General features: G+C 42.6%; 1 protein-coding gene across 1 annotated transcript in view; it reads right to left on the bottom strand.

Moving 5' to 3' along the window:
• Window positions 1–26,535, bottom strand: part of LOC126864293 (single Ig IL-1-related receptor-like) — a 132,792-nt gene that overhangs the window by 45,005 nt on the left and 61,252 nt on the right. Inside the window, exon 2 of the mRNA XM_050615525.1 lies at window positions 2,881–3,062. Coding sequence (XP_050471482.1) covers window positions 2,881–3,062 — 182 coding nt within the window. The remainder of the gene's footprint in view (window positions 1–2,880; window positions 3,063–26,535) is intronic.

The raw sequence follows: 26,535 nt of genomic DNA, 5'->3' as shown, positions 1-26,535 counted from the left end.
GAGACAGATATCTCTAATGAAAATCGAAGAGATCGAGAGCGCTGAATAAGCGGGCACGCGGACATCGAGCAGAATGAAACGAGGGTTTCTGCGGAAAACGTGGATAGGATTATAGCGTCATATACCCAGCCGCCGGCTAATTCAACTGCAATTCTTCCCGACGAAATTCGACAACGAATTGGGACACGCGGTCGTTTAATTACGCCACTTCCATTTCGCTATCGCTTAACATCGATGTTCCCTTCGACGAACACGCGACGCGACTTACTAAGAATTTTATCGGACGTTTCCATTCTGGATATATTCCGCGTAGCGAACAAACGTAACGAAACGATCGCTAGATAGTTCAAAGTTGCTTACAAATTGCTCAGACTCGGCAAATTATTCCATTTTGACTTAACACTTTGACTGCCACGTTGGTCATATATGACCGGCCATGATTTCTACTGTGACGCCACGGTGGTCACTGGTGACTGAAGCTTACAATTATAAAAATTGAACGAAAATTCACAGTTACGGCATTTTGAAAATAACCGACAAATAGAAGATACTTTGAAATAACAATTTGGACAATTAAATATCTTTATCAGAACATCAATAAAAAAAAATGAGAACAAATCTTGCATCTAACCGTGCATTGTGTTAAAATACATTAAACATAAATGTGGCTCATTAATACAATCTGGTTAATAGGTGGTCAACTTTTTGGTCCGATTCTTAGCAATTTTTGATCCTAACTGTTTAACGTTTTTTTATAGCACTCTCTGCAAAATTTTCGTGCCTGGTACGCTTGCCCTTCTTTCTTCTCCATTTCGCGTCGCAATCTTTGTCGAATAAGTATATTTGACGGTTCTGGTGAATGGCACTATGTAAGGTACGTTGCGAGTGTCATTCTAAAATCTGATACATTGATTTTTGTTTTTGTTGCTTGTTTATAGAGTATCATCGCGTTTGAAATTGATGAATTTAACAATAACTCTAAAGTTAATTTTATATACCAGTTGAGAATTCTTCTATGTGGTATAGAATATGCTATCGTTTGATCTGATAAATCTACAGCACATTTTCCTCTGTTGCAATCTACCACTACCATTGGTTTATCACAAACATTATTTTTTTTGTACCTCTATCATTTCAACCGAATGTTTCGTCGAAATCATAAAAATGTCACGCTTGTCTCTTCACCTTACTATTATATATAGAATGAGCAAATACTATTTACTTAATATCTTCTACACGTTTCAACAATATATTCTGGACGTTTTGCTTACGACGAAATAACGAATGCGAATGGTTTGTTGAAATAAACGAAGCCTCGTTATAATATGTCGCTGTCAACTGTTACCAAGGCGCCACGGTGGTCACGCGATAGCTACCAATAAGATAAACGGTCCATCGGGGAAGAATGTTGTCTTACATCATCGATTTATTATTATTTTGCCATTATATGCTTTGAATAATAAAAATACTTCAGTGACGTCCTGAGCGAAACATGTGATTCCGGCGTGGCAAAGTGTTAAGGTGACATGCACTTGCTATTTCCATTGAAATAGCCACGTTAGAGAGAGAAGGCGTCCTATAGAACTTGCTGATATGTACATACTTGCAACTGTGAGGTATTTTTAGCGTTCTCAGCAGTACTGCTGGAGGACAAAGTATCGGCCAAGCGGGTTTCGATGGCTCGATGCGAATAGCCGCGTTTAAAAGATTGCGTCGCGTCGCTACGATTCAAAGGATCAAATGACGCACTGGCCGAAAGAGAACGCACACCACCGTGCGATCGCGAGGAAATTCGTTCTAATCGAACTTCCTCGAATCCACAGCATACAGATACGTGCGACGCGTGCTTCTGCCCCGGAGTTATCTGTCGGAGCACCGGCGCGCCGCGGCATGCTTTCTCGACGAGAAATTCTCGCCCACGCGTCTTCCTCTCCCGGCCTCTTGCACACCGAACGCGGTTTAATTTCCGAGAAAAAGAATCGATTTGCGGCTCTTGGAACTACCATCTACGCGAAGCGTGTGACGCATAGATATCGACTTTGTGTTTTCTGTGAGCGCGAGCAATCGGTCTGCGCCGCGCTGCGCCGGCCTTCTCTCGCCGAACGTAAATCATCCCGGGAATCGTGGCCCGCGAAAGAGAACGAAAAGGCGATCGGTCGAACAACGTAAATAACCAAGGACGAAGCCAATTTTCACCGACCGTATCGATCCGACGCGGTGTATATACCTGCTACGATGCAAGCTTTCTGGCAGCGACTCTTGTGCTCAACTCGGAGCACGGCCATCGCTCCGCGAAATAAACGGAAAATTGTGTAATTGTCGCGTGATAATACCGCGACGATATTGGAATTATCGAGGTGGATGATATCGAGAACGCCTCGAGTCGCTGTCGATGAAGACGAGGTATCGAGTGCGTTTGCTTCGCAGCTCCGCTTGTTCCGCATCGCGAAATTTCAATTTCTTCTGCGGATTTCTATAATACACTCTGAACGATACTCTCGATTCTACGAGCTCTTTTTCTTTCCCTGTCTCTGTCTCTTATCTCATATCCGCTTTCGACCGACCCTTGATTCTCCAATTATCGTGGAAAGAAAACGTTATAAACAGGTTTTGCAGAAGCTGAAACAAATGGAATCGAGACTCGTCTATTCGCGCGAACGACGCGTGCGCCGATTTATCAATTAATGTACGATAACGTATAATACAATGTAGAAAATTGTTCGTTCAGCTCGTTTGAACAACATTCGCTGAACGTTCTCCGCGGACGAGTACCGTGGCGTGCAAGACGACAAAATGCGGAAACGTGTACGCGTCGCGACATTTTCGATCGTAACCGTGAAAATACGTGTACGTGGACAAAACCACGGAGAAAGTACTAACCGAGGACGGCGAGCGTGATATCTCCTTCGAGGATGGTGGTGTCGTTCCTCGCCTGACAAGAATACCGTCCCGCGTCGGAGCTTCTCACCTTCTGCGCGTAAATCGTCTGGTTCGCGCTCTCCGGATACAGAATGAAATGGCTCTCCCCGCCTGGCCATGGATAAGCCCTGTTGTCCTTGTACCTGCAACAATCAGCGCGACAACCTTATTACCTTCGCGAAAAATTCGAATACACCCCGCGAACCAATCGCTTCGTATTTTTTCTCTTATTGTCTCCTCCCCTTCACACCTTTTCTCCGCTTAAATATAAACTATGCATGCTCGGCTCAAGCACAGTCCGTTCGACGTATTCACTTCTCGTTAATTTCACGAGATTCACGCTCGATCGATCTTCTGGGGCATCGTGCGAGGCCTCGCTCGTACTCGCTGGAAACGCGAACTCACCGCTACGGAGACCCACGCGGTGTTCTGCTCTAACGCGAGAAGCAAGTAAACGAATAACCGTGTTCACTGGATCGGCTGATCGGTATAGTTAGCTATAAATTAGTGGATAAGTGACCGATCAGGCGGCGACGAACGAATCTCGCTGCAAAATTTGTCACGTGAATCGATGTTGCTTCGATGTTATTCTCGAATGTATTTCCATTATACTTTGTGTGTTGTAACGTTTATATACATTATCATCTTTATTAACATGTCGAACACCGCGTCAGACAGATCTGGTTGTTAAATTATACGATACTTTAGAAAATGTTGGCAACATGTTGTAATATGAACAGGAATATTTATTCGTGATAATTAGTTACATATCAACTATAATTATAGACGATTTTGTAATATTAATATTCTTTCTCGCGAAGCAATTGAATTAAAATTGCTGATTTCTTAACATTTTTTCTAGCTTCTTGTCTACGTAAGTACTGCCGACCTTTTTTACTAACAATGGACGCGCATGCTTCTCCTTTCTTTTTCTTTTTCTTTTTCTTCTCCCTCGGGCCAAGGAAGCTAATCGTTTCTCATCAGTCTAATGCATAATTGCCATCGTCTCTCGCGTCTTTAACTTTTGCATTTACGTACGTTGGGCAAAGTGAATACGAACGATACGAACACTTTCTGAAAAGATAAATGTAACGTGTTCCGTACAAAGTCTTTGCAGGTTGAATTTTCGAAAAGTCGAAACTACAACTCAAAGATTTTAGCTCTGTCGTTGAGGTTTCACCGTATCTACGCTTCGAACGAATAAATTCATTCTCGTCGCTATTCGCATCATTTGCAATCGCAACCCTTTTTGCGATCAACGTGTTAATAAACGGAGGTAACTTTTTACTAGCGTAAAGTAGGTGTAAGTGCAGAACGTTTACATCTGTAGAACGCAAGCACACACGTACGATGGACGAGTCGCGCGCGTTACAAAATTCTTCGAACCGAATTTCTGAAGGCACAGATGCTAGTACTAAAAAGATGGAAACAAGTGTAGTACGAGTTCGCGGTATTCCGTATACGATTCACGATGCTAGAATTAACCGATGATGATAGATAGCAAAGTGGAGGGAAGGTTCGTGCGAAACTAACGATCTCGTGGAGGCATAGAGATTTAACAAGTATAGGAGTGGGGGCAATGAATAACGGTATTAGCACTTTTTGAAAGGAAAAACGAATTTACCGCGATTTTCCTTGGCTCGAGAGATCGCAATTTCAGCAACATCATACTCGTAGTAACGTATGGATTCTTAGAGTAAGGACAAGTAATGATGTTATATTTAGAGTTTAGTGTAGTTTAATAAGCGATACTCAATAACAAGAGGACCGACTACAATATCGTCGTAAGTCGATTCACACTCTGTGACCTCTCGACTCACACTGCGCTTCTCAACTAACTTTCTGGCCGTTGTAGCATCTCTTCTGTTCTTTGCCAGGCCCACCGCACACGTGTTCCGCAGACGCTCGCAGCCAGGGTCAGGTAGGTCTTTTCTAACGAAACTAGGCACTGGAAAAGACCGAGGACACATTAATAGACCCGACAGCGCCTCGGCTCTGGCGATATTGTCGATGGTTAACTCGATGTTTCTTAGACCCTTTTCCCCGATACTACATACTTGTGCTGTAAGTACGATCAGCAACAAACATACTCTGTTCCAATTTATATGCTGCGAACCTAAGAAAACTATATTGCACGCTGTCAATGAACCATTTTCTTTTTATTGAATTTTAACTGATTTGGCGGCCAGATAACGGACACATACTCTAAGCGTGATTTAACAAAAGTGTGTCATAAGAATTTGAAGGTCCGAGGATTAGCAAAGTTGGAAGTACATCGCTCGGCAAATCTCAATCTTCTATACGCATCGCTACCGATTTGCTGGTGGTGGAAAGAGAAGTTTAATAGCGATGCGTGTGTAAATAAAGTAGTTTCATGTTAATCAGTCTGCTTTTTTTACGCGAACGTCCGTTACAGAGGTTTCGGCGATGCGACGATAGGCGCGTACTCGTCTTCCTATCTCGCGTGTTCGCGGAAAAGCGAGAAAACCAGCCCACTGTTCGTTCCTCGAGAACCCCAAGTTTGTTTGTTCTTGACTCTTCTCTACCTTTCCTCCGAGAACCCGTTATTTGCGTTCGGCAAAGACACTCGCATATTACGCGTGGCAAATTACGAACAACGAGAAACGCGTTGTTCTCTCAGCGACGTTCCTTCGACGCGACGTCTTCACAGCACGCGTCTCATCACGGGCTATGTGCATATCTCTTTGCTTTTGTCAAATTGATCGTCGAATATTCGGTCGATCAATACGTCGCTTTCGGTTGTACAATTATCATCAACTCTTCGAGTGCGCCAATTTTAGACCAAATCTAATCCCGGCCGTGCAATTTCTAATAATATCACATTCTAATAATACACTCTTCCAGTGAGATTTCTAGTAATAATCTTTCGTCCATAAATTGTCAGATATTTTATGCAGCATTGCTGTTACAGAATGTACATACTTTTGACATTATGCAATTTGAGCGCATGACGTAAATTGCTAACTTTATGTCATAATAGAGATATGAAATTTCATAGCATAGACTTGCGCGTATATTACAATAGTTGCAGGATTAAATACCTTACGGATAAACAATAAGATTCAGTCAAGTCGTTTTGTCCGAAAATAAACAATTGCCCGCTGACTTATGGATGAGATATTACAAAACTTGCCGAATGAACGACATTAGCGCGTCTCGATGAAGTTGATGAAGCGAACAACGAGTCGCGCGAGCCGGTTAGAAAAATTCAATAAAGCCCTTGCAACGAGGCGGCAAATTACAGCGGTGCTCCTTATTTCGTGGAATAATTTCGGCGTACGTCCCGCTTCCGGCGACATGGCCGGTGATCGTCCTTTCTCGACTACTTTGCGGTAACTACGTGGAAACCTGCGCTTCCGCCCTCGTTTTAAACGGCAAATAACGATCGCGCGGAACAGGGAACGGGAACGGGAACGGGAACGGGAACGGAAACGGGAACTGGAACTGGAACTGGAACTGGAACTGGAACGGGAACGGGAACGGGAACGGGAACGAGAACGAGAACGAGAACGAGAACGAGAACGAGAACGAGAACGGAACTGGAACTGGAACGGGAACGAGAACGAGAACGAGAACGAGAACGAGAACGGAACTGGAACTGGAACTGGAACGGGAACGAGAACGAGAACGAGAACGAGAACGAGAACGAGAACGAGAACGAGAACGAGAACGAGAACGAGAACGAGAACGAGAACGAGAACGAGAACGAGAACGAGAACGAGAACGAAAACGAGAACGGAAACGGGAATAAGAAAGAGTCGATAAACGAGCTGTTCCCGCCAACTTTAATCGAGTTTCGCGCGGCGAGTTTCAGAAAGACGATCCATTGAAATCTGGCAGATTCTATTTATTCCGAAGCTTTTTACGCTTCTTTTTCAATTACCAGTTTCGATCATGCTCGATGAAACAATCTGGACAGTCTCCCCCCAGAGCCCGTTTTTCTCTCCCGCGCTATAATAATCAAACGCGGGTAGTCTACCGTCCCGATGTTATTCGGCTCAAGCTCCAACGAAAACATTTCACGGTGTGTTTGTTTGAAGAAGAAGCCGATGGCTTCTCGCGCGTTTCTCCATTTCTATCGGGTCACTGAGATTTCGCCGTTTAACTCGATTCGACGAGATATCAACCTCGGCAGTTTATCTCAATATTTTTACTCGAAACAGAAATCTCGTTGTCTCTCTTCCTATTAATTCTTCTCTGCACGGTGATTCGCGATGGGACTAAGTTCTATATGTAGATGTATTTATAAATCCGATTCAAATTCAGTACCAAAGATTCTTTTCGTCAGACTCGAATATTGTTCATATAATGGTTAGTTCATTGCGCATACGTATTTGCGAACTGTTCGACCTTCGCAAGCTATTTCAGGACCTCAAAATGAGTACACTGGTCCCTCGATTTACGCGGAGTATCCGTTGCACGTGAACTCGTTTCACGTGAATGAAAATCGCGTAAATAAAGTCTGTCCGTATAAAACGAAATTATGTACACACATTGACGATCGACACAACGTAATGTGCTTTTATCCTTATCTCGTATAGCACCGACGCGACTGGCCGCGTAAATCAAGATCGCGACCGGTGTATTTGCAAGCCCGAAAAATTTATTTACATTCGATATTAAAACCTTATCGACTACTAATCGACTCACGAGCGTCGTATATCAATTTTATCTTATTACTCGCACTTACAACCCCTCCCCAAAGTTACACAGCACCCAAAAAGCAGACTATCGAAGCGTTCTGTTTTGCGACCAAGTTTGCAGGACAGAAAAAAATAAAAAAAAATTCATAAAAAAGCTCCGCTCCCCAGCGGCTTAAACCCAAAAATTGTATTATACACGAAAGATGTAAAGCGCCGACACATAATACAGCATGGCTACGTCGTACCGCCGCGTATCGATACCTTTGCCTAACATATCATTGCAAAAATTCACCGTTTATTGCGAATATGTATCTAAAACTGTATCTTGGGCTAAATAAACAAATAAAAAAAAACTCGCACTTACAACTATTTTCAAATAATATTTAATTTAAAACATTCTACAGCAAATTACGATAACGGATTTCAATGATAACCAGGAACAGTGATTTAAAGTACTCGTACAGGGCCCGAATCTGTCGCGTTTCAATTCGAATCTACTTGAAAATACTGCTTCTTCTTTTCGAAATACCGACGAAGGCATCGGTCGAATGTTGAAATCCGCTCGCGGCGTACTCGAGGCAATCACCAGCGGCGATCGACGATACCGATCGAAATTCGACGGGATACTTGGCCGCACCGCGTTTCGACGGCCGGACGTGTGGGTCGTGCGGCAAGGAACACACAGTTGCTTGTCACGGTGGAAATACGCGACAGTCATTTTTCATGGTGCGCCACGAAAGAGGTTCTCTCTCCCTCGCAAATTGCAGAGCGGTCGCGGAACGACGGACAGGATACGGCGATTACGTAGGGACTCGAATCGATTTCGAGCCGAGTAATCTTCCACTTTTCTGTTCGCGGAACCGATTAGGGAAAAAAGCGAGCCGCTTCTACCGGTGTACACGTACGACATTTCCACCAAGCATTTTTGCCCGCTGCGTGTTTCACGACCGTGTTACTCGCGTCGCGTCGCGTCGCGTCCACCATCTCTTCTCGGAAAGTTCATCGCCACCGACACGCTCCGAGTTCGATCGATCCTCCGCGCTTCGTCCCTTTTATTTTTTCTCACGATCGCGTACGAGCCAAAGTTTTACGCGTTCGATCTTTGGTCGAGTCTAACCTGTGCCTCACCTGCGACCAACTCAACGCATATACCGAGTCAGCATGTCGTCGCTAGATTTTTTTGGCGTTTTGGAGAAACCTCGCGAAAGGCAGAGAGGAGCTCGCCCATGGCGGTTATCGTTCCTCTTCCTCGCTTTTTTCTACGATATATACGCATCTACCGAGAATCTGCACAAGAGACTAAATTTCGAGGTTCTTGAGACGACTGTCCGACTCGCCATTTCAATATCTTTCGTACAACTTGCTAGGTTGCATTTCCCCGAGTCGTGGTCCACGTATATGAGGGAATACACGAAAGTACGTGGAAAAAATACGGAGAAAAATACATACACGGACGACCCGTTCTTGTACTCTGCAATCCGACACACGACATACAACGTTTTTCGCAATTTTCTCGGTAACTTTAGAAAATCGTCGAAATTCCGCAACGAAGACAGCAATGATCGCGTAGCACGCTCGCTAACCAAGTGGATGCTATTAAGGTTCGTTTCGCCGAGTCGAGAGACGCTTTTCCCAGAATTCTTTGTTTTTCTTCGCATGGCGGCAGAGTTTCGCGACGATAATCGTCGTTACAGCGGAGTCGACTGCCTACGTAAGTAACGCGAGATAGCGGGACCGTACGAAGCTAGAGAGTGGAGAACGAACGCGATTTTGTCACTTTTTCCCCCGCTTTTTCTCATTTTTCCCGTGGCCTTAGCCGACCGATTATCAACAGAGTCGATCGTCGTCGTTGGCGGGAAAAAAGGTTTCTAGGACGATCGCGCGTTTTCCGAGAAGTGACCGCGACACGAGATGCAGTCACGGCACGTACGCTTCCGCGACGACCTTCGTGCTTTTTTGTCGCGAAAGTCTGAAAAAAAGCTGGGAAAAATAGTCGCGCGACGCTTAGCCAACGTTAAATCCGCAGCCGCGGGCAATTTTCATATTTTTCTGTAGAAAATCATACAGCGAATTTATATCATGTATAAGTTTAGCGTAAGAAGCGTCTTTTAACGCGATACAAAAACGGCAATGCGATAATAGCGTGGCACGCGGAAATGAACGGAATATGCAGACCCGATTTCGGCTCGCGTCGCCCGCGGCTACAATGTTAAAGCAAGCAAATCACAATTTCTATCTCACTCGTGTCGTCGGCCGCGTCACGTCGCGTTGCGTGTCGAAAGGATTAGCAAACAATTCGCATCCCCTCGGTAGCAGACGCCACTTTGAAATCGAATAGTCGTAGCCCATTAATTCGCGGCGATTAATTTTCCCGGGAACGCGATACCCCGCCATCGAGCGCAGCAACGCCAGGGAAAGGGGTTGGCGTGTAATTAATTCCCAGCGGTAGTCGATTAAGGAAAGGCTGCCTAGCGAGGCAATGCCGGAATCACCGGCGCTGGCAATCAATTTCAACAAACGCAAAACGTTAAACGGAGCGACGATCGTCGCGGCGATCATTTCTCTAAATCGTGTGGCGAGCGCGCGCTGCTCGTGCGTTGCAACTACGTCGATGCCGACGCTCGTCCGAACGCGGGAAAATACTCGACTGCTATGGTTCCGGGGAAAGCGGTTACAATTAGAGCCGAAAAATGCGTACGGAGCTTGTAAATACGCGGGACGCGATGTCGGTTGGACGTTCGAGATGACCGTGTATTTACCGCGATAGCGATCGACAGCGATCGACAGCGATTGCGCGTGGAACGAGACGAGCGCGACCGGTCGACCAACCCAGAAATGTGCGATCGACGATCCGATGGGAGTTGCTTTATGGGCTACATTGGTTGCGTCGTGTCGCGTCGCTGAAAATATATAGGCCCTGAATTTACTACCCGCTATATTCGTCTTTTTTGTGAGAAACGAGCGCGATACGGTTCGCCTACGACTCGCGAAGAGAAGTGGCGAACGAAACGATGACGGGACAACGCGGTCTGCTCGATATCAGGTACTCGCGTCCGACGATTTTAATAAGCGCCGTTTTACGCCGAGACGGCAGGTCAGCCGACTGAAATTACCATGCCGCGTCGATTCCGCGAAGTTCGTTCCCCGCGAGATCAATAGCGAGTCGGAACATTAATCGACGACACTCCGAGTAAATCGTTTCCATGGAAAATAGAGCGGAGAGAACGTGAAAAAAACCAAATCGACCGGTATTCGTTTTCGTTCGTAATAAACGATGTTCGTCGATCCGTTCTCTTACTCTGTCCACATTTTCTCTCTCCCTCTTTTTTTTTTTCACGAATCGTCGACTCGGCTGATTCGATACTCGAACTCGGAAGCCGGCGTTGTCGGTTTGCAACGTCGAAGAAATATCGAGAAATTCGTTTCTCTCGGACGAGCAACGATTAACGTAATCGCGCTCGGCTGCTAATATCCATTTTTACAGCTGCTCGAGAGATCGAGTTTCGTGGCACGAATCGTTCGTGGAAATTGTTCGCAGGAATGGGCGGCAACACGGGAAATAACAGCGTTGTTTACACGTTGATCGTACGGTCCGTAGAATCGGAGAAGACGGAGAAGGCGACGACGACGTACGTCGCGAGTTCGACGCGCTAACGATACAACGAAGCGTGCATTCGCGCGAACGCCCGGATAGAATGTTCTCGCGAGCCGGCTTGCCGACCAAGCACAGCTCTTCTCTCTTCGTGATAACCGATGACGCGATCGCTCGCGCTTCTCGGAATCGCGTCCGGCACCGATTACCGCTGATTATACGTTCGATATACAGCCGGGAACAAAGATGAGTGGACAGGTAGCGCAAATAGGCATCACAAGTTTCGTTAACTACGCCACGTTTACGCAGAAATGTAAATTTTTATTCCAATCGTTTACTAAATAATCTAAACTATGAGGATGTCTAATATATTGGGTTATAGAGCAAGTTGAAGTTCAGTTAGCCACAGGAGAGTCAAAAGTCGAGAGTTGTCATATCACACTACTGCATTAAGTTCGCGTCAAGTAATCATCGTTTTCTGTTTAATTCACTGTAATATATCCATCTATCAATAAATTATCATATAGAGTAGAAACCATTGGAAATCCTAATTTCTAACATTTCTAATAAAGAAATACTATAATATTGAGTCGGCAACTAAGTGATTGCCGACTTTGTCCATACCACCTAATGACAAAATCCGCAGTCACTTAGTTGCCAACCCAATATAACGCTAGTGGGCAGTGTTGAAGCGATTCTCACTTCTAGGAAAACTCTACATCTCCTCTAGTGTTTAGCTTTTGACACAACGATTCTCTTTACAGCGGCTTCTTCGGTCTCTATTATAGTACCGTGGAAAGATCGCCGGTATACAGACAATGTCGACGGTAAAACGCAAATGCCGATAAACCGAAAGGGTGGAAAAACTTCGATATGTCTAACGGCCATCGATATATTTCGGCATAGCAAGTTGAAGTTCAGTTAGCCACCGGAGAATCAAAAATCGAGAATTGTCATATCACACTAATGCATTAAGTTCGCGTCAAATAATCATCGTTTTCTGTTTAATCCACTGTAATATATCCATCTATCAATAAATTATCATATAGGATAGAAACCATTGGAAATCCTAATTTCTAACATTTCTAATAAAGGGTTATAGCAAGTTGAAGTTCAGTTAGCCACCGGAAAGTCAAAAGTCGAGAGTTGTCATATCACACTACTGCATTAAGTTCACGTTAAATAATCATCGTTTTCTGTTTAATCCGCTGTAATATATCTATCAATAAATTATCATATAGGATAGAAAGCATTGGAAATCCTAATTTCTAACATTTCTAATAAAGAAATCCTATAACATTGAGTCGGCAACTAAGTGATTGCGGATTTTGTACATACCATCTAATGACAAAATCCGCAATCACTTAGTTTCCAACCCAACGTCCAGTTTCAACATCCACGTGTTTGCTCTCTCTGTTCCGAGATATATAAAAACCTCGACATACGGTATGGTCAGTGTGAATTACACGTGCTGCACCGTGTCACCAGGGCGAATGAGAGCATCTCGCCGTGTTCGTTGCAAGATCGGCATCGCGCTTCTTCCAGGAATTTTTCCGAGAGTCGCGGGCTCGCGTGAACCGTTCCACGTACGACCGATGATGTAACGCAGCGCTGTTCTCGGAAAACGGTCGTCAGATGCTCCTTGCGTGAAGTTGGAAAATTGATTAGTCTCGTTAGCAAGGGCAAAGGGATGACAAAGCGCGAAACGCGCAGCCCCTGTCGCTTTGTTCCATGACGCGTCTTTCAATATTTGTCTTTGCCTTTGCGAATGCACGTCGATGCGAGTTTACGCGCGTCCCTGGTTCGAGAGATTCTCTCGAACGTTCCACGTATCCTTCACTTGGTAGTATTATTGGGTTGACAACTAAACGATTCGATATTGACAAAATCCGCAATCACTTAGTTGTCAACCAAATATATCCGCGACTTTTACCTGACCGACGCGGGCGCTTCATCTTACCCGATGGTCGACTGAAATGGAGTGTCACCCTGCCTCGATGCTCCACGTCCGACGAGTGAGATTGAAGTTTACGTCGAATGGCTACAGACGTGTAAATATTAACATTGCGTAACTTACTTGTACGTACGTATACTCCCTAGCGATCGCTATCTATTTGTGCTGTTGAACGTGCGAATGTATTGTACGTACGTATAAGGTTGTTCGAAAAGAGCTTTGCTCGTTTCTAAATTTAAATAAATAAATTTCTGAAAGTGGACGAGCAACTTTGTCGATCTGACGTTTATGATTTTCCGAGGGAAAATCCTATATACCAAAGCGTACAATGACGTTTCAAGATCGAGCCGATAAAGCGTATTTTTGTTCGTTCGTACGAAATATGGTTTTTGTAAAAAAAGCGTGTTCCTTCGTTATGTTCGTTCAAAACTTGGCAAAGTTTCGTGCGCGTAAAAAGGCCGGATCGAATACTTTCGAGATACGAACGAGGTTCGCTGGAACTCGCCGAAAGGTACGTTCGACGTACTCGTTAAACCGATACTCGGAAATAATTACGAGACTTCGTAGGTGTCGCTGTGCAATTAAGACGGTCGTGCACAGTTCAAATACTCGAGCCGCGTCGGCCGCTGCGTAAACGAACGCGTCGGTGAAAACGCGCGTCGAATAGCTTGTCGGGTAAACGGCCGAGAATATTGACACAGCGAACGCGAGGAAGAAACGAGAGGAACGTAAGCTGGCTTCGCATGCGCCTACGATATTACCGTAGCGAAGTGATTTTCGCCAGTGTATCGAAAATTATACGGTAGAAGCGAGTGGAGAGTCGCGAAACTACCTGTGGAAATACTTGTGACTAGGTTCGATCGACTGGCGTCGTTATCACCAGGATTTATGTTCCGATTATGGAAATCACCGGCAGCTCGCTTTGGCTATCATTCCGACGCAAAGGTGAACGGTAACTGGCCGATTCGCTTTTTGCCCGCTCGCACGATGTCTCGTTTCCGAGCCCGTTTCTCTTCTTCGATGACTAACCACTTTTATCGAACCTAGCTTATGTTTTACCTATATCCGACTTAACGTATACGTATATCGAGCCAGCTTTGTTTCAACGAGATTTCCTCGCGCGTTTTACGAGCGACATCCAACACCCTTAATCAAGGGTAGAGTTTCGTCCAGATTGCTCGTTAATGTCATTTCTCTTTCCCTGGGATATAATACAAAAATCTGCACGACAGATTATACTTTAAGTTTCTGGAGACAAGGAACAACTCAGTGACTCGTGATTTCGCTACTTCTCGTACAAACTTACTACGTGTTATACAGGGTGGTTGGTAACAGGTGGTACGAGCGGAAAGGGGATATGATTCTGCGCGAAAAAAGAAGTCGAAATTATAGAATAAAAATTTTTCATTCGAGGCTTTGTTTTCGAGAAAATCGACTTTGAATTTTCGCTCGGTACGCGTCCACTTTATCACGTCTCGTTATAACGGATCTCACTGTAGATTTTTAAAAAAATTAAAAAAAATTTGTATTCTATATTTTCGACTTCTTTTTTCGCGTAGAATCACCCCCTTTCCGCTTGTACCACCAGTTACCAACCACCCTGTATTATATTACCTATTCATATATTAACACTAGAACTACCACACCGGTCAAATTGACTGGTTTTACAATTTTATTTTAAAATTTCTGCTTCATGTTATATATTTTTCCACAATAATGTAATGACTTTTGCAACGATAACTAAAAAATTAATATAATGAATTTTATTTTGTTTTTCATGTACTCAAACTGAAAATAATTTTGTATCAAGGCTACTTATACCAATAGCAGTCAAAATGAATGGTACTTGTCAAAGTGTAAAAGGGTCCTGCAATCTGTTTATCGAGTCCCAATTAACCGGTTTCCTCGTTTTGTACAACTTCCCACACGTTTTTAAAATTTTTACTGCGTATCATTCGATATGATGATATCAGTTATCAGGAAAATTCCGGATTGATCGCTAAATCGATAGATGATAACACTAAAAATACCACACTAGTCAAAATGACTGGTTCTACAATTTTATAAATCTGCTAACCCTCGTATCATGGTCCCATGTGTATTAATAATACCAAAAATGTACTACATAGCATGGAATTCCTTCTGTAAGAAAGTAATAAATCGATAAATATAAAGATATTCTGTTATTACGTATTTTTTTAAAGACCAGTCATTTTGATTGGTTTTGGTAGAAATAGCTTCGTGTTAACTATCGGTAGTTCTACTGATATTAAAATCCCATAAGAGTATCATTTAGAAGTAATATGTAAAAATCGAAACGCATTAAGTAACGTTGAAAAGTAATTTTCATCGTAAATCCAAAAACAATAAATACATTACATATATTAAAGAATAGTTACCGAGGAATGCTCGATCCGATCTTCCGGTTTCTAATTGACCGTCGTTTACCGCAACGACGGAATTTCGCTTTTTCACGAGGATCTTCGGCCGACGTGATCGACAGCCGAGGGCTGGTTCGGCACCAAGTTCCATCTATAAGCCTCGTTACGTTCCCCGAGGATTCCAACGATTGGATTTCAATGTCGCGAACACGCGGTTTCCACCTCACTTCGGAGGAGCTCGCTCGAAATTTACGATGGACGTGGATTTCGAGCAGTCCGCTTTCACGACACCGGTTGGTTAGCAACGGTGAAACCTTCGCCGATTTATTCCAATATCGTCGAACGATTCGCCAAGGACGTCGAGTCAAATAGAATCGAGTGGAAAGCACTCGAAATCTGCGTTGTCGTCGTGGGATCGAGAACGCTCGGGTTCGTCGTTACTTTGTCTGCCGTAGCGAGAAACGACTAGGTTTCTTCCTTAACCAGAGATCCTTAACCAACGACGCTAAACGACGAACGTCGTAATTCGTTCGCTGCGGGTCGTCGTCGGTCACGACTTGTCCGCGCGACAGGACAGTTTCACGAACGACCAAAGAGCGAACGAAGAAAGGAAAGCTGAAACGAAATGGTAAATAGCTCGGAAAACTGGAGTTTGACGGGTACAAGGGAGGTTTGCTCGCGTAACCGCCTTTCAGTGTAGCGGTCCGCTCGTAAATTTCCTCGAGATCCATGGGTTCGAGGCCAGACCTGTCGATAATTCTGGAAATTCTCTGGCCGAATCGTTTCTTCGGCTGCCTCTTTTTCCTGCACTTTCTTCGCAGACCGAAAGCACAGAAAAACCGGTAACCGTGTTACCGCGCTCCTTTACTCTGAAATAACATTTGCGCCCGAACAAGCGCGGCACCCTTCCGTTTCCTCTCTTCCGACAGTCGTGACCAGATAAAGCCTTTCCGCGACGAAGAGAAGAATTTTCAGCGGAATCTGGCGCAACACGCAGCGTCTACGACACGTGGATCCTCGATAAAAGCCCTACGTCTCGAATGCCATCGACCGGTTCGATCGGTTTCGCTAGGTAGCACAAGGTAGCTCGGTTATAGAAATAATAAGGTGGAGGCGGTAGATTCGATCGATAAGTTTGCTACACACCGACTGCGAACGTTTCTTCGAATTGTAGACGAACATTCATACACGGACACGTTCGCACACAGATACGCACAGTGGGAAGGAAGAAGTTCGTGGAACGACATTATTTCACTACTAACATGCACCTTCCTTTTCACGGAATATAGCTTCGCCGGCAGTCCGATTCTCGGCTCTAGAAACGTCGTCGTAATTTTACGAGAATCCGTTTAGTTTCGCGAGCAAGCAACGAGCGTTCGCGCGTTTTCGCGAAACCCGCGAAATACCGAGCGAGCGGAACTTTGGAAACCAGCGAGAAGAACGAGAGTAAAGGGAAAAGCAACGCGATGGATTCGAGAAAAGACAGCTTCGAGATATTATTCCGAATGGCACCGGTACGCGATTGAGATGAAATTCAGTGATTGTCATTCAGACCTGGGCGTTTCTGAAATAACGTTGTTTCAAATACACATTACTTCAAATAACACGTTATTTTACTTTATCATTATTTGAAATGCTTGTAAAAGCGTTGGATATCAGATGTGACAAATGAGAAACGGGATCTTCCGCGCTCGGATCTCATTAATCCGGACATAGCAGCAAATCGTTATCACGAAGATATTCCTAATTGAGAAATTTCTACCAAGTCTCTACCGAGAAATCAGAGATACACAACGATTTCGAATTTGAAGGCGTCGAAGAGATGAAACATCGAACAATTCCACGTTTCATATCCAAAGCCAAAAGGAAACAAATGCATCGACATTTCTGCAAGATAAAAGGATCGATTTGTCTATGTCGAATGATTGTTCGAGGATAAGAGTCATTTTTCTCAAGAGTAATACCCCTCTTCTATCTTCCGCACCAGGCGAACGATTATATTAATACAATATTTTCTTTCGCGACAATATTACACGGATGCAGGCAAAAGTCTTTCACCGATCAGCTTTCTGTACAGAGACTCTTACTTGAAGCAAATTATTGTGTTGGCAACTAAGTGATTGCGGATCTTGTCATTAGGTGGTATTGACAAAATCCGCAATCATTTAGTTGCCAAGTAAAAATTTCTTAAAATTAAATCTTTTTGTAGCATATTATTTTGAGGATTATTTCCTCTGTCAAACTTGGAATATGGAAATAACGAAATAATTAGTTATTTGAAATTTGAACTATTTCAAACGAGTCGATAATATATTCTTCTTCTCAAATAACAATATTAGGAAGGAAAGTCGGAAATAAATTATTTCGAACAGTTATTTCTTATCTTCATTTCGAATAAAGTTTGTCCACATTTGGCATAATTCAGTGAAATTGGAAACTGAGATATTAAAATCTTAGCTCCGGGAAATATACAGGGTGCCTCAATTAACTTGATCATCTTGAATAACTTGGAACGTATGCGTTGTACGAAAGAATTTTTACGCGAAAGTTACACGGTTTGGAGGAGCGAATTATGCGGACGCGTGTATTTTTTATAGGTGGAGACTTCAAGGTCAACGTCGTTATTTTCAATAAGATACTATATTTTTTTATGTCAAAATATGGAAGGAATTTTGAGTAAAAACGTATCGACCTTCGTTAGTCCTAAACTGCTATACAGCTATAATCAACGATTAGTCTCGCTTTGTTTCTTGAAAATTTACTTCGTATAATATCAAATCGAATATTCAATATTGTGAAAAATGTCCGAATGACGGCGGAGTTTACGTGCGCATTACGCACATGTAGCAAAACAAATGCTAAACAGACAATTTCCCAATCGATGGAACGGTCGTGGTGGAGAATTTCTGTGGCCACCACGTTCATCGGATCTAAAGCCGCTGCACTGCTTCCTGTGGTGGACATTAAAAAAACATAGCTTACCGTGAATCAACAACGCCAGAGTATGTGAAAGAACGAATTCGTAAAGCATTACGAAAGAGTAAACAGAAACAATGCAGAGTGTAGTTGCCTCGTTGGTTAGTAGACTGTATCATTGTATTAAAGTTAATGGGTAACGAATACCATTTCAAACACCTACGACATTACGACGTTAAATGAAGACAGACGAGTGCGATGAGATAAAATCTGTACGGATAAACATCGTCACGTAAACATCGCTGTTTTACGGAAATGTTTGATCAAATCGAATGCCTAATTTCATATTACGTAAAGTAAATTTTCAAGAAACAAAACGAAACTGTTCGTTAACTATTGTTTATCGTATATTGTATTAGTGTAATAGTGTATTGTATAAAGTATTAGTTTAGTGACTAAGCACTAGTGTAATTAGTTTAGCACTAAGTGATTGCAGATTTTGTCGTTACTATCTAATGACAAAATCCGCAATCACTTAGTTGTCAACCCAATATAATTATATATAGCATAACAGTTTAGAGCCAGCAAAGATCGATACATTTCTACTCAGAATTCAACAGCCTTTCGTGTTTTGATATCAAACATACAGCGTTCCATCTAAAACAACTGTGGCGGATGAAAAGAGAGTTTTGCGTTTCGTCCCTGGACTACCGGTGGACTTTTTTTTTTTTTTTAAAGATGTTTATTAAACCCAAGATACAATTTTAAATACATTTTGGTATTCGCAATAAACGGTGAATAACTACCGGTGGACTCGCCTTAGACATAGAGGGAGTCTCGCTAGGTGCGGTATTTGTATCATTCGCCCGTATATTCGACCGCTAGCGAGATAGACAGACACGTTGTCGTCGTAGCCCTCTGGTGTTGGCGGTTGGTACCCGCGGATCGCCCGGGAGGTGTTGCGCCTCGTTGATGCCTCGACCTGTCAGCGTCCTATTGATACCGATCCGCCACACAACTTTATAAAAAAAATACAAATTTTTCTCGTACAACACTTTGCACTGTAGAAGTTATTAGAGATGATCAGTTCCAGCACTCTGTACATATTATTGAAATATGTGTAATTTTGTGTGCTACAGTGGATTAGCCGCGTAGTAGTGACACACATACATGAGTACGAGTGTATGCGGCAGTATGTGCGTGCACAGCGTCTCGTAAAACAGAAGAATGCAACTGTTCCGTTGGTAGTGTGGTAAAGAAGATGGCGAGACAAAGAGAGTGCTGAGACGCGTGCAAATGTGTATCGACGAATATCTTGTAAATCACATATCAAATAAATCTGAAACTATTTTGATATCAATTCTAAGTGTAATCTAAGTGTTCCTATACATTTATTTCGGCGATTAAGATCCACAATTCTTAGCATATATATTTCAATATATATTTATAATATAATGCAGATCTGCTACCTCATCCTATGAAATCCAACAAATTTCGTCTCGATCGGTTACTGGTGTCTCTCAGAAGTATTAGGTTGTCCGAAAAGTTTCTTTCGTCTTATAAGGAAATAACAGACGCACAATGTTTTTCGTTTTACATTAGTTTATTGAATTATGCACGAACATAATAATGGAAATAGGACGAAATGGATTATACCTAATTCAATAAAACAATATAAAACGGAAATTATTGTTCATCTATTATCACCTTATGAAACGAAAGAAACTTTCGGACAATCTAATACAATCGAGTTACGACCTAGTCGCAGGTCATCTTCGATTCGTCGCGTGATTCGAACGAGTTACATAGTTTCGGTCTTAGGTTAGGCTTGGTCTTTCGTAACTCGAACCGGCTATAGCGAATCGAATAAGCGGCTCGTTAATCTGTCCGAAGCAGCAGCAGCAGCAGCAGCAGCAGCAGCAGCGGCAACGGTGCGTTTCATCGAGAATCGATAACGCCAGGTAAAACCCAGAGGACGTCCAATCTCCGCGTAAAATTTTCCATCGCCTGGAAAAAGCAAAGGAGATTTTTTCTCTACGCGGAGAGTTCTAAAACATTCTCGAGACGACGTACCTCCGTTTTTTCTCCAGATCGTAGCGTTGGTTCGCGTTCGATCGGGCGCAGTGAAAAACGATCAAAAATAGGAAACGAGCGACTCGCGAGCAGAAAGACGAGAATAGACCATTAACGTAACGCGATTAATAAACATGAACGGTGTCCGCGAACGAGCATCCGGCATGAGAAATTAGGAAAAAGCTGCAGCATCCACTACAGTCCATTTATTGTTCTCCGGGCTGTTGAGCGAAGATTTACGAGCAGCTCGCACATTACAAGTCTTTGGATCTCTACTTTCTACTTTGTTCATTAACGATATGCCCGAATGCTTTTTATATCGCCGCTTCTCGTTGCTTGCGAATGACTTAAAGCTGTTTCATGCCACTGATAATCCTCACAGTCAACTACTTATATTGTACAATCCCGTAAGCCTTGCGTACCTGGAATTGTGGTGCGTTCGAAATAAGTTAACTTTTTAATTTATCTAAATGCTCTATTTTTCGTTTGTAACATAGAAAGCACGCTATACCTGTTAGTTATACCATAAATGATTTTCTGCTGTCTACTGCGAATGATATTCGTGACATTTACGTCTCCTTTCTCTCAACCATCTCTTTTGTTAGACATATATCATTTAATGTAACTAGCAGCGCATTTAAAACTTTCATTCTCTTTAATAGAGCCTCTAAATCTTTTAAGATTGTTTTTGTTTTTTCACTTGAAATACTGGTCGGCTGTCTGGCCTCCACACCGGGATTACCTTCGTAATATGCTTGAAAGTACACAGTATCGATTTTTCCGTTTAGTCGCCCATCGAATAGATGATCCAATGTCGACATATAATCTCGATTTCTCGTACAATTATAACATAATTACATTACTTCGTATAATTCGTTAAATTTATGATCGCAAACGGATTATGTTTGATATCCTGATGGCATATAAAATACTAAATGGCACTATCATGCGTCTTGAAATACTGTGTCTTTTTAAGTTAAGATTAAATTCGGTCAGCGTCAAGAAATCGTAGTTTACTGCATCCAATTTGTATAATAATTAACGCCAATAAGTTTCGCAATTCGATAGACCTTTTCTCTTTCTTCAAATATAATATCAATAGAGCATTGCCATTCATAAACGACTTGTCATCGAATTGTATACCAAAGGGTTGTGTATCCGTGAATAATAATAACAATTGTAATTAAAAGTATGCCAAAAATTGGCTCAAAACGACGCTCCAAAGGTGAAGACACTAAAGAGGATTAAGCTGCAATTATACACAAAGTCGATCGGACATATTCCGATGAAATAAGCAATTGCGAATGAAACACGCAATAAGCCGTTCTCGTAATTAAAAATGCGTCGGTAATTAAAAAGCGAGTCTAAAATCTAGGGATTTGCGACCGCGCAATGCCTACAATCACCAGCGGGCAGTCCGTAGCGTTTCATTTTCTGTATTTTCATTTTCTCTGTTGACACCACTATCGAAATACTTGATATCGAGATTTTTCAAAGACAAAAAGAAGAAACGAGGAAGAAAGAAAAACGCGAAAAGGAAGGAAAAACTTTGAGCTAGATTCCATCTCCAGAAACGGATCTTTCCATCTTCCTCTTTGCAAGCTTCAACTATAGCAATCAAAGAGACTTGTTTAACGTTGGTCTGCGACAAAGCGAAAAACCTTTACATGTTTTACCAATAAAACGAAGATCCTTCGAGAGAAGGCTCATAGAGGATAAAACGACAATGGAGAGTATGCCTGGCAAAGCCTGGGTTACAAAGTTCTCCACGCGATTTGCCGTACTCGATTCGGCGTTACGAGGTTTAAACGTGGCGCGCCATTTCCCTAAATGCGAACACGTGGCCATTCCTTCGTTCTTCTTTCATTTATATATTTCCTTGTTTTGCATCAACGTCGATCCCTTTAATGAAGCGTGGATAATTTTCAAAAGCTCCGGCTGCTTCTTTCCTCTCTGGTAAACAAACAGTTAAAACCACTTTCAATCCTTTGTGAGATTTCTCTTGGATCCTGGCGTCCATCAAATATCCTAAGTGGGTACCAAAAAAAAAAGATACCCGAGATTTCTCTGGCTCTTTACCAACGAGAGCTCGCTATCTCTCGATAAGCGATCCGTAATGCGGCGGATAAGAAAGTTGGTGAAAGGAGATGGACTTCTGCGCCACGTTCCGCGCTAACTTTTACGCTCCGTCGCGTCCAGACGAAAAATCAGGCAGAAAGGATCAAAGGGAGAGCAGATCCAAGCTTGTCCGGCTTCAGGCTGACGTACGTCCTGTTGGATCGAGCGAACACAGCGATCGCCAAACGAATTCCCCTTTCCTCCGGAGACTAAAGAAATCTTTTGCGCGACACGATTTCCCACGGCCCCGCACCACGCCGCGTCGTCTCGCATCAAGTCACGTAAATCCATTTTCTTTCGCCGACTGCCATAGAGATCAAAGACAGGTAGACGACCAAAGGACGTCTCTGTTTCGTGGACGTATCCTACACGTATGTAGGATTTGACATTGTCGAATTGACAACGCGTTTGAAGCGTCAAATGTGATGTATGCGTTGCTCTCGACTTTAAGACGAACATCTCTTTGCGACGAGTGACGTCGATGCGCTAATTAAAGGGCAGAAAGAATTAACACTCTATTGTCTCCCGCGGGGTAGAATGACAGGTACTGAGGAAACAGCTATGGATTTTTATGCATTTATGCACATAATATGCAGATATCTAGAAAATATTCAAAGTGAAGTCTTGTTATAAGATTTAACGAATGAAATAAATCTCTATGTAGGTTTCTTTAGTTATGCTAATAAAAGTATAAAATTGCATAAAAATCCGCAGTCTAGGGGAGTGTGTCGCAATATTTCCATTTCATCCAGCCTACATTAATAGTAAAACATCGAAATAAGTATACCTAAATTAAGTAATTGTATGTACCTGATTAAGCAGCACTGAGCAGAGTTATGATAGTGGTGCAACTGTGAAATTGCCATGCATATTTGCAATTATAATTTACTACGTGTAAAATATTTTTTTATTTTGTACGGTGGGCCATGGGCTAAGCCAAACGTTTAGGAAATAAAGTTTTGAAAATAAAGGAAGAAAAAAATGTAAAGTAATGTACGTGTTTTTCAGCGAGATCATCTTTTCTTTTATCAATCTTTTTCTAAATTAAACGTATAACTGTTCGACAGAATTATACTTCGATCGACTAAACTCAATAATTGCGCGCGGGATCTGTCTGTCATCTCGACCTCCGAGAGATTTTTCGGTTTGCAGCGCTGTATCAACCTATCGATCGTAACGACCCTTTTTTAATTTATTCCACGCTGCTTTGTGCTCCGCGATCCGTGATAAAGAGAAATATCCTTGACAAAACCACGTTAACTTTTTAAATACTTGGGAATTTTACGCGGGACTGTTTCTCTGTGCGGCAGAGTTTCACGCGAATTACGCGTAAACGATACAGCACTGCAACGTGTGACGGATAATTCTGTTCCTCACGCAAGCACATTGGAATGAAGTTTTTGATAACAAAATTACAACTTTTCTTAAAGATATGATGCATATACTTTAACTTCGATAATTTACTTTAATAATTAATAATACAATTGAGTGTGATATTTTTTTAAAGCACGGTACGACACATAGACCCACGTCACAATTTTCACTCTCAGCGCGATAGTGTTTTTCAAATTGCTCTTCGTTTTCTATTTCGAAGCGACATTTTGAGGTTGAAGGTTCTACGAAATTATAAACATACTGATCGGTATGTTAATTTACATTAACGAAAAGCAACAATTGATACCTTACCCTGGCGCATCAAAAACAAAGACTATACAGGGTGGCTGATAACTGGTGGTACAAGCGGAAAGGGGGTAATTCTACGCGAAAAAAGAAGTCGAAAATATAGAATAACAATTTTTTTTAATTTTTTTTTAAGTTTTTCCATCGAGACAACGATCTACAGTGAGATCCGTTATAACGTACCGCACACGTACCGAGCGAAAATTCAAAGTCGATTTTCTCGAAAACAAAGCCTCGAACGAAAAATTTTTATTCTATATTTTCGACTTCTTTTTTCGCGTAGAATCACCCCCTTTCCGCTTGTACCACCAGTTACCAACCAGCCTGTATATTCTGTTTGTATATTGTTAACACTGTTATAGAACGTTGTAAGGGCAAGAAAATTGTGAAGCAAGACAAATGAAAAAGACCGTTTAGTTTAAACGGTGGGCGTATAAGTTAGTAGAGTGAGCCACTATAGTGGCGCATCGTAATGATGAGATGACATCCGCGAAAGCCACTATAGTGGCGCATAGTGCTTAACCGTCTGAGGTTGCTTGTCTTAATCGATTGCGAAGAGAAACAAGCGGCACAATAATGCTCGTCATATTTGTTATTTTTATAAAATACACCTACATTATATATGCGTACTTTATATACATACATTATATAAATATTTTAAGTTTCCTTCAATAACATCATCTACATTATTATATATATGTACTATTATATAAATATTTCAAGTTTTCTTCAATTATTGAGAAGATAACAATGAAACAAAATACCACCAGTCGTTCGCAGCGTTCAAATGTACTGGGACTTTTCGACAAAAAATCTAAACAACGCGATCGCGCTGCTTAGGACTCAAGCGGCTAAGAAGTTAGCAGGTCAAGTCGGACAGCGACCTCGGCGTGACGAGTATTCAGCATAAGGTGCCCTTTTTCTACTCGTAGCAAAATCGATGTTCCTTCGCACCGTTCCTGTTAAAAATTAGAAATTGGCGTATTCCTACGCGCTGTGTATTCCACTATCTTCAGGAAAACGACCAAAATTGGATTATCAGGTTCGCGACGACGACGCTGCACGTGGCTGAAAAGAAGAATGGATGGCAAGCACGATCCATAGACTCGTTTCAGCAGAGCAGAAACGTCGATGGCGTTACAAGGATGCACGAGGACAAGGACCCAATTATCCAGGATTTTGAACGCGGTCGAGTTAGCGCGGCGAGGTGAACGCAAAGGTCACCGATCAACGAGCTTGAGCGGCGTTCATTTACCGACCCCGTCCCGGTAAAGAAGCCGGATAAAGAGGAGCCGTCAGTCGAGCCCTCGATCGACACGCATCTACCACAAGTTAAGGTTAAATCAAAGGAAGACGTTGAAGAGCGTTTAATGCTTCCGAGTTTCGAGAAACAAAGGAAAGTTTTCTCTCCGATCGTGGAAGGCCGCTTCGTGCAACTCGATAACGAGCAATCGCTTTGTCGGCGGCGAGTTTCCACGGCCTGCAAGACTACCGACTCCGATTGCCTCTTTCGCGATCTTTCAATCCGTAGTCAGAAGTCCAAAACCGAGCCATCGGAGACCGGCTTGGGTTCAGTTCGGGCGCAGCTTCGAATAATTGAAAGTCTATATATATGTCGAGTTCTCATTAGTGTTAGGGGTGTATAACGAATCTTCATTTGGATTAGCATAACATTCATTAGATTATTGGACAACATCGTTGTTGTGCAATAGAGATAATATTGACTAGTATAAATATGGTTAGTACAGAATTTGACAAATAACTGTGGTGATTAGACACTCGAGATGCTAATGACAGTGGTCTTAGGTTCGATAACAAATCCACGGTCAACGGGATAACTCTGTTAAAACGTAGAGTATATTTTGAAACACTAAAAAGATACAAAAACGTTCGCTAGGACGCTCGGTATTAACTAATCGTAAAGACGATGTGTAACTCTCCAAGGAGATCGCAAGACAAAAAAGACTGATGAAACTCTTCTCTCCTAACGATCGCGTTCGTTTGTTTTATATTGGTCGAGAGGTACCGACAAAATTCCAATCGCCTTTGTTAGACAGTACCGCGTAGCGGCGACATTGTTCCTGCCCGGAGTTTGATTATTAATACAATGTGTATGTCCTACGATATTGATACTCTGAGGCAAAGCCACACGTGGCTTGATTTGTCCTCGAGCTTGTGTGCCGCTACGACTATATTTTTAAGGAGAGAGTTATACAACTACTCCATACCTCCGTTAGG

This window comes from Bombus huntii, chromosome 3 (genome assembly GCF_024542735.1).
Source record: "Bombus huntii isolate Logan2020A chromosome 3, iyBomHunt1.1, whole genome shotgun sequence".
In the NCBI taxonomy this organism is placed as follows: Eukaryota; Metazoa; Arthropoda; class Insecta; order Hymenoptera; family Apidae; genus Bombus; species Bombus huntii.
The sequence above is the reverse complement of the archived record's forward strand: the minus strand, read 5'-3'. Positions and strand labels throughout refer to the sequence as shown.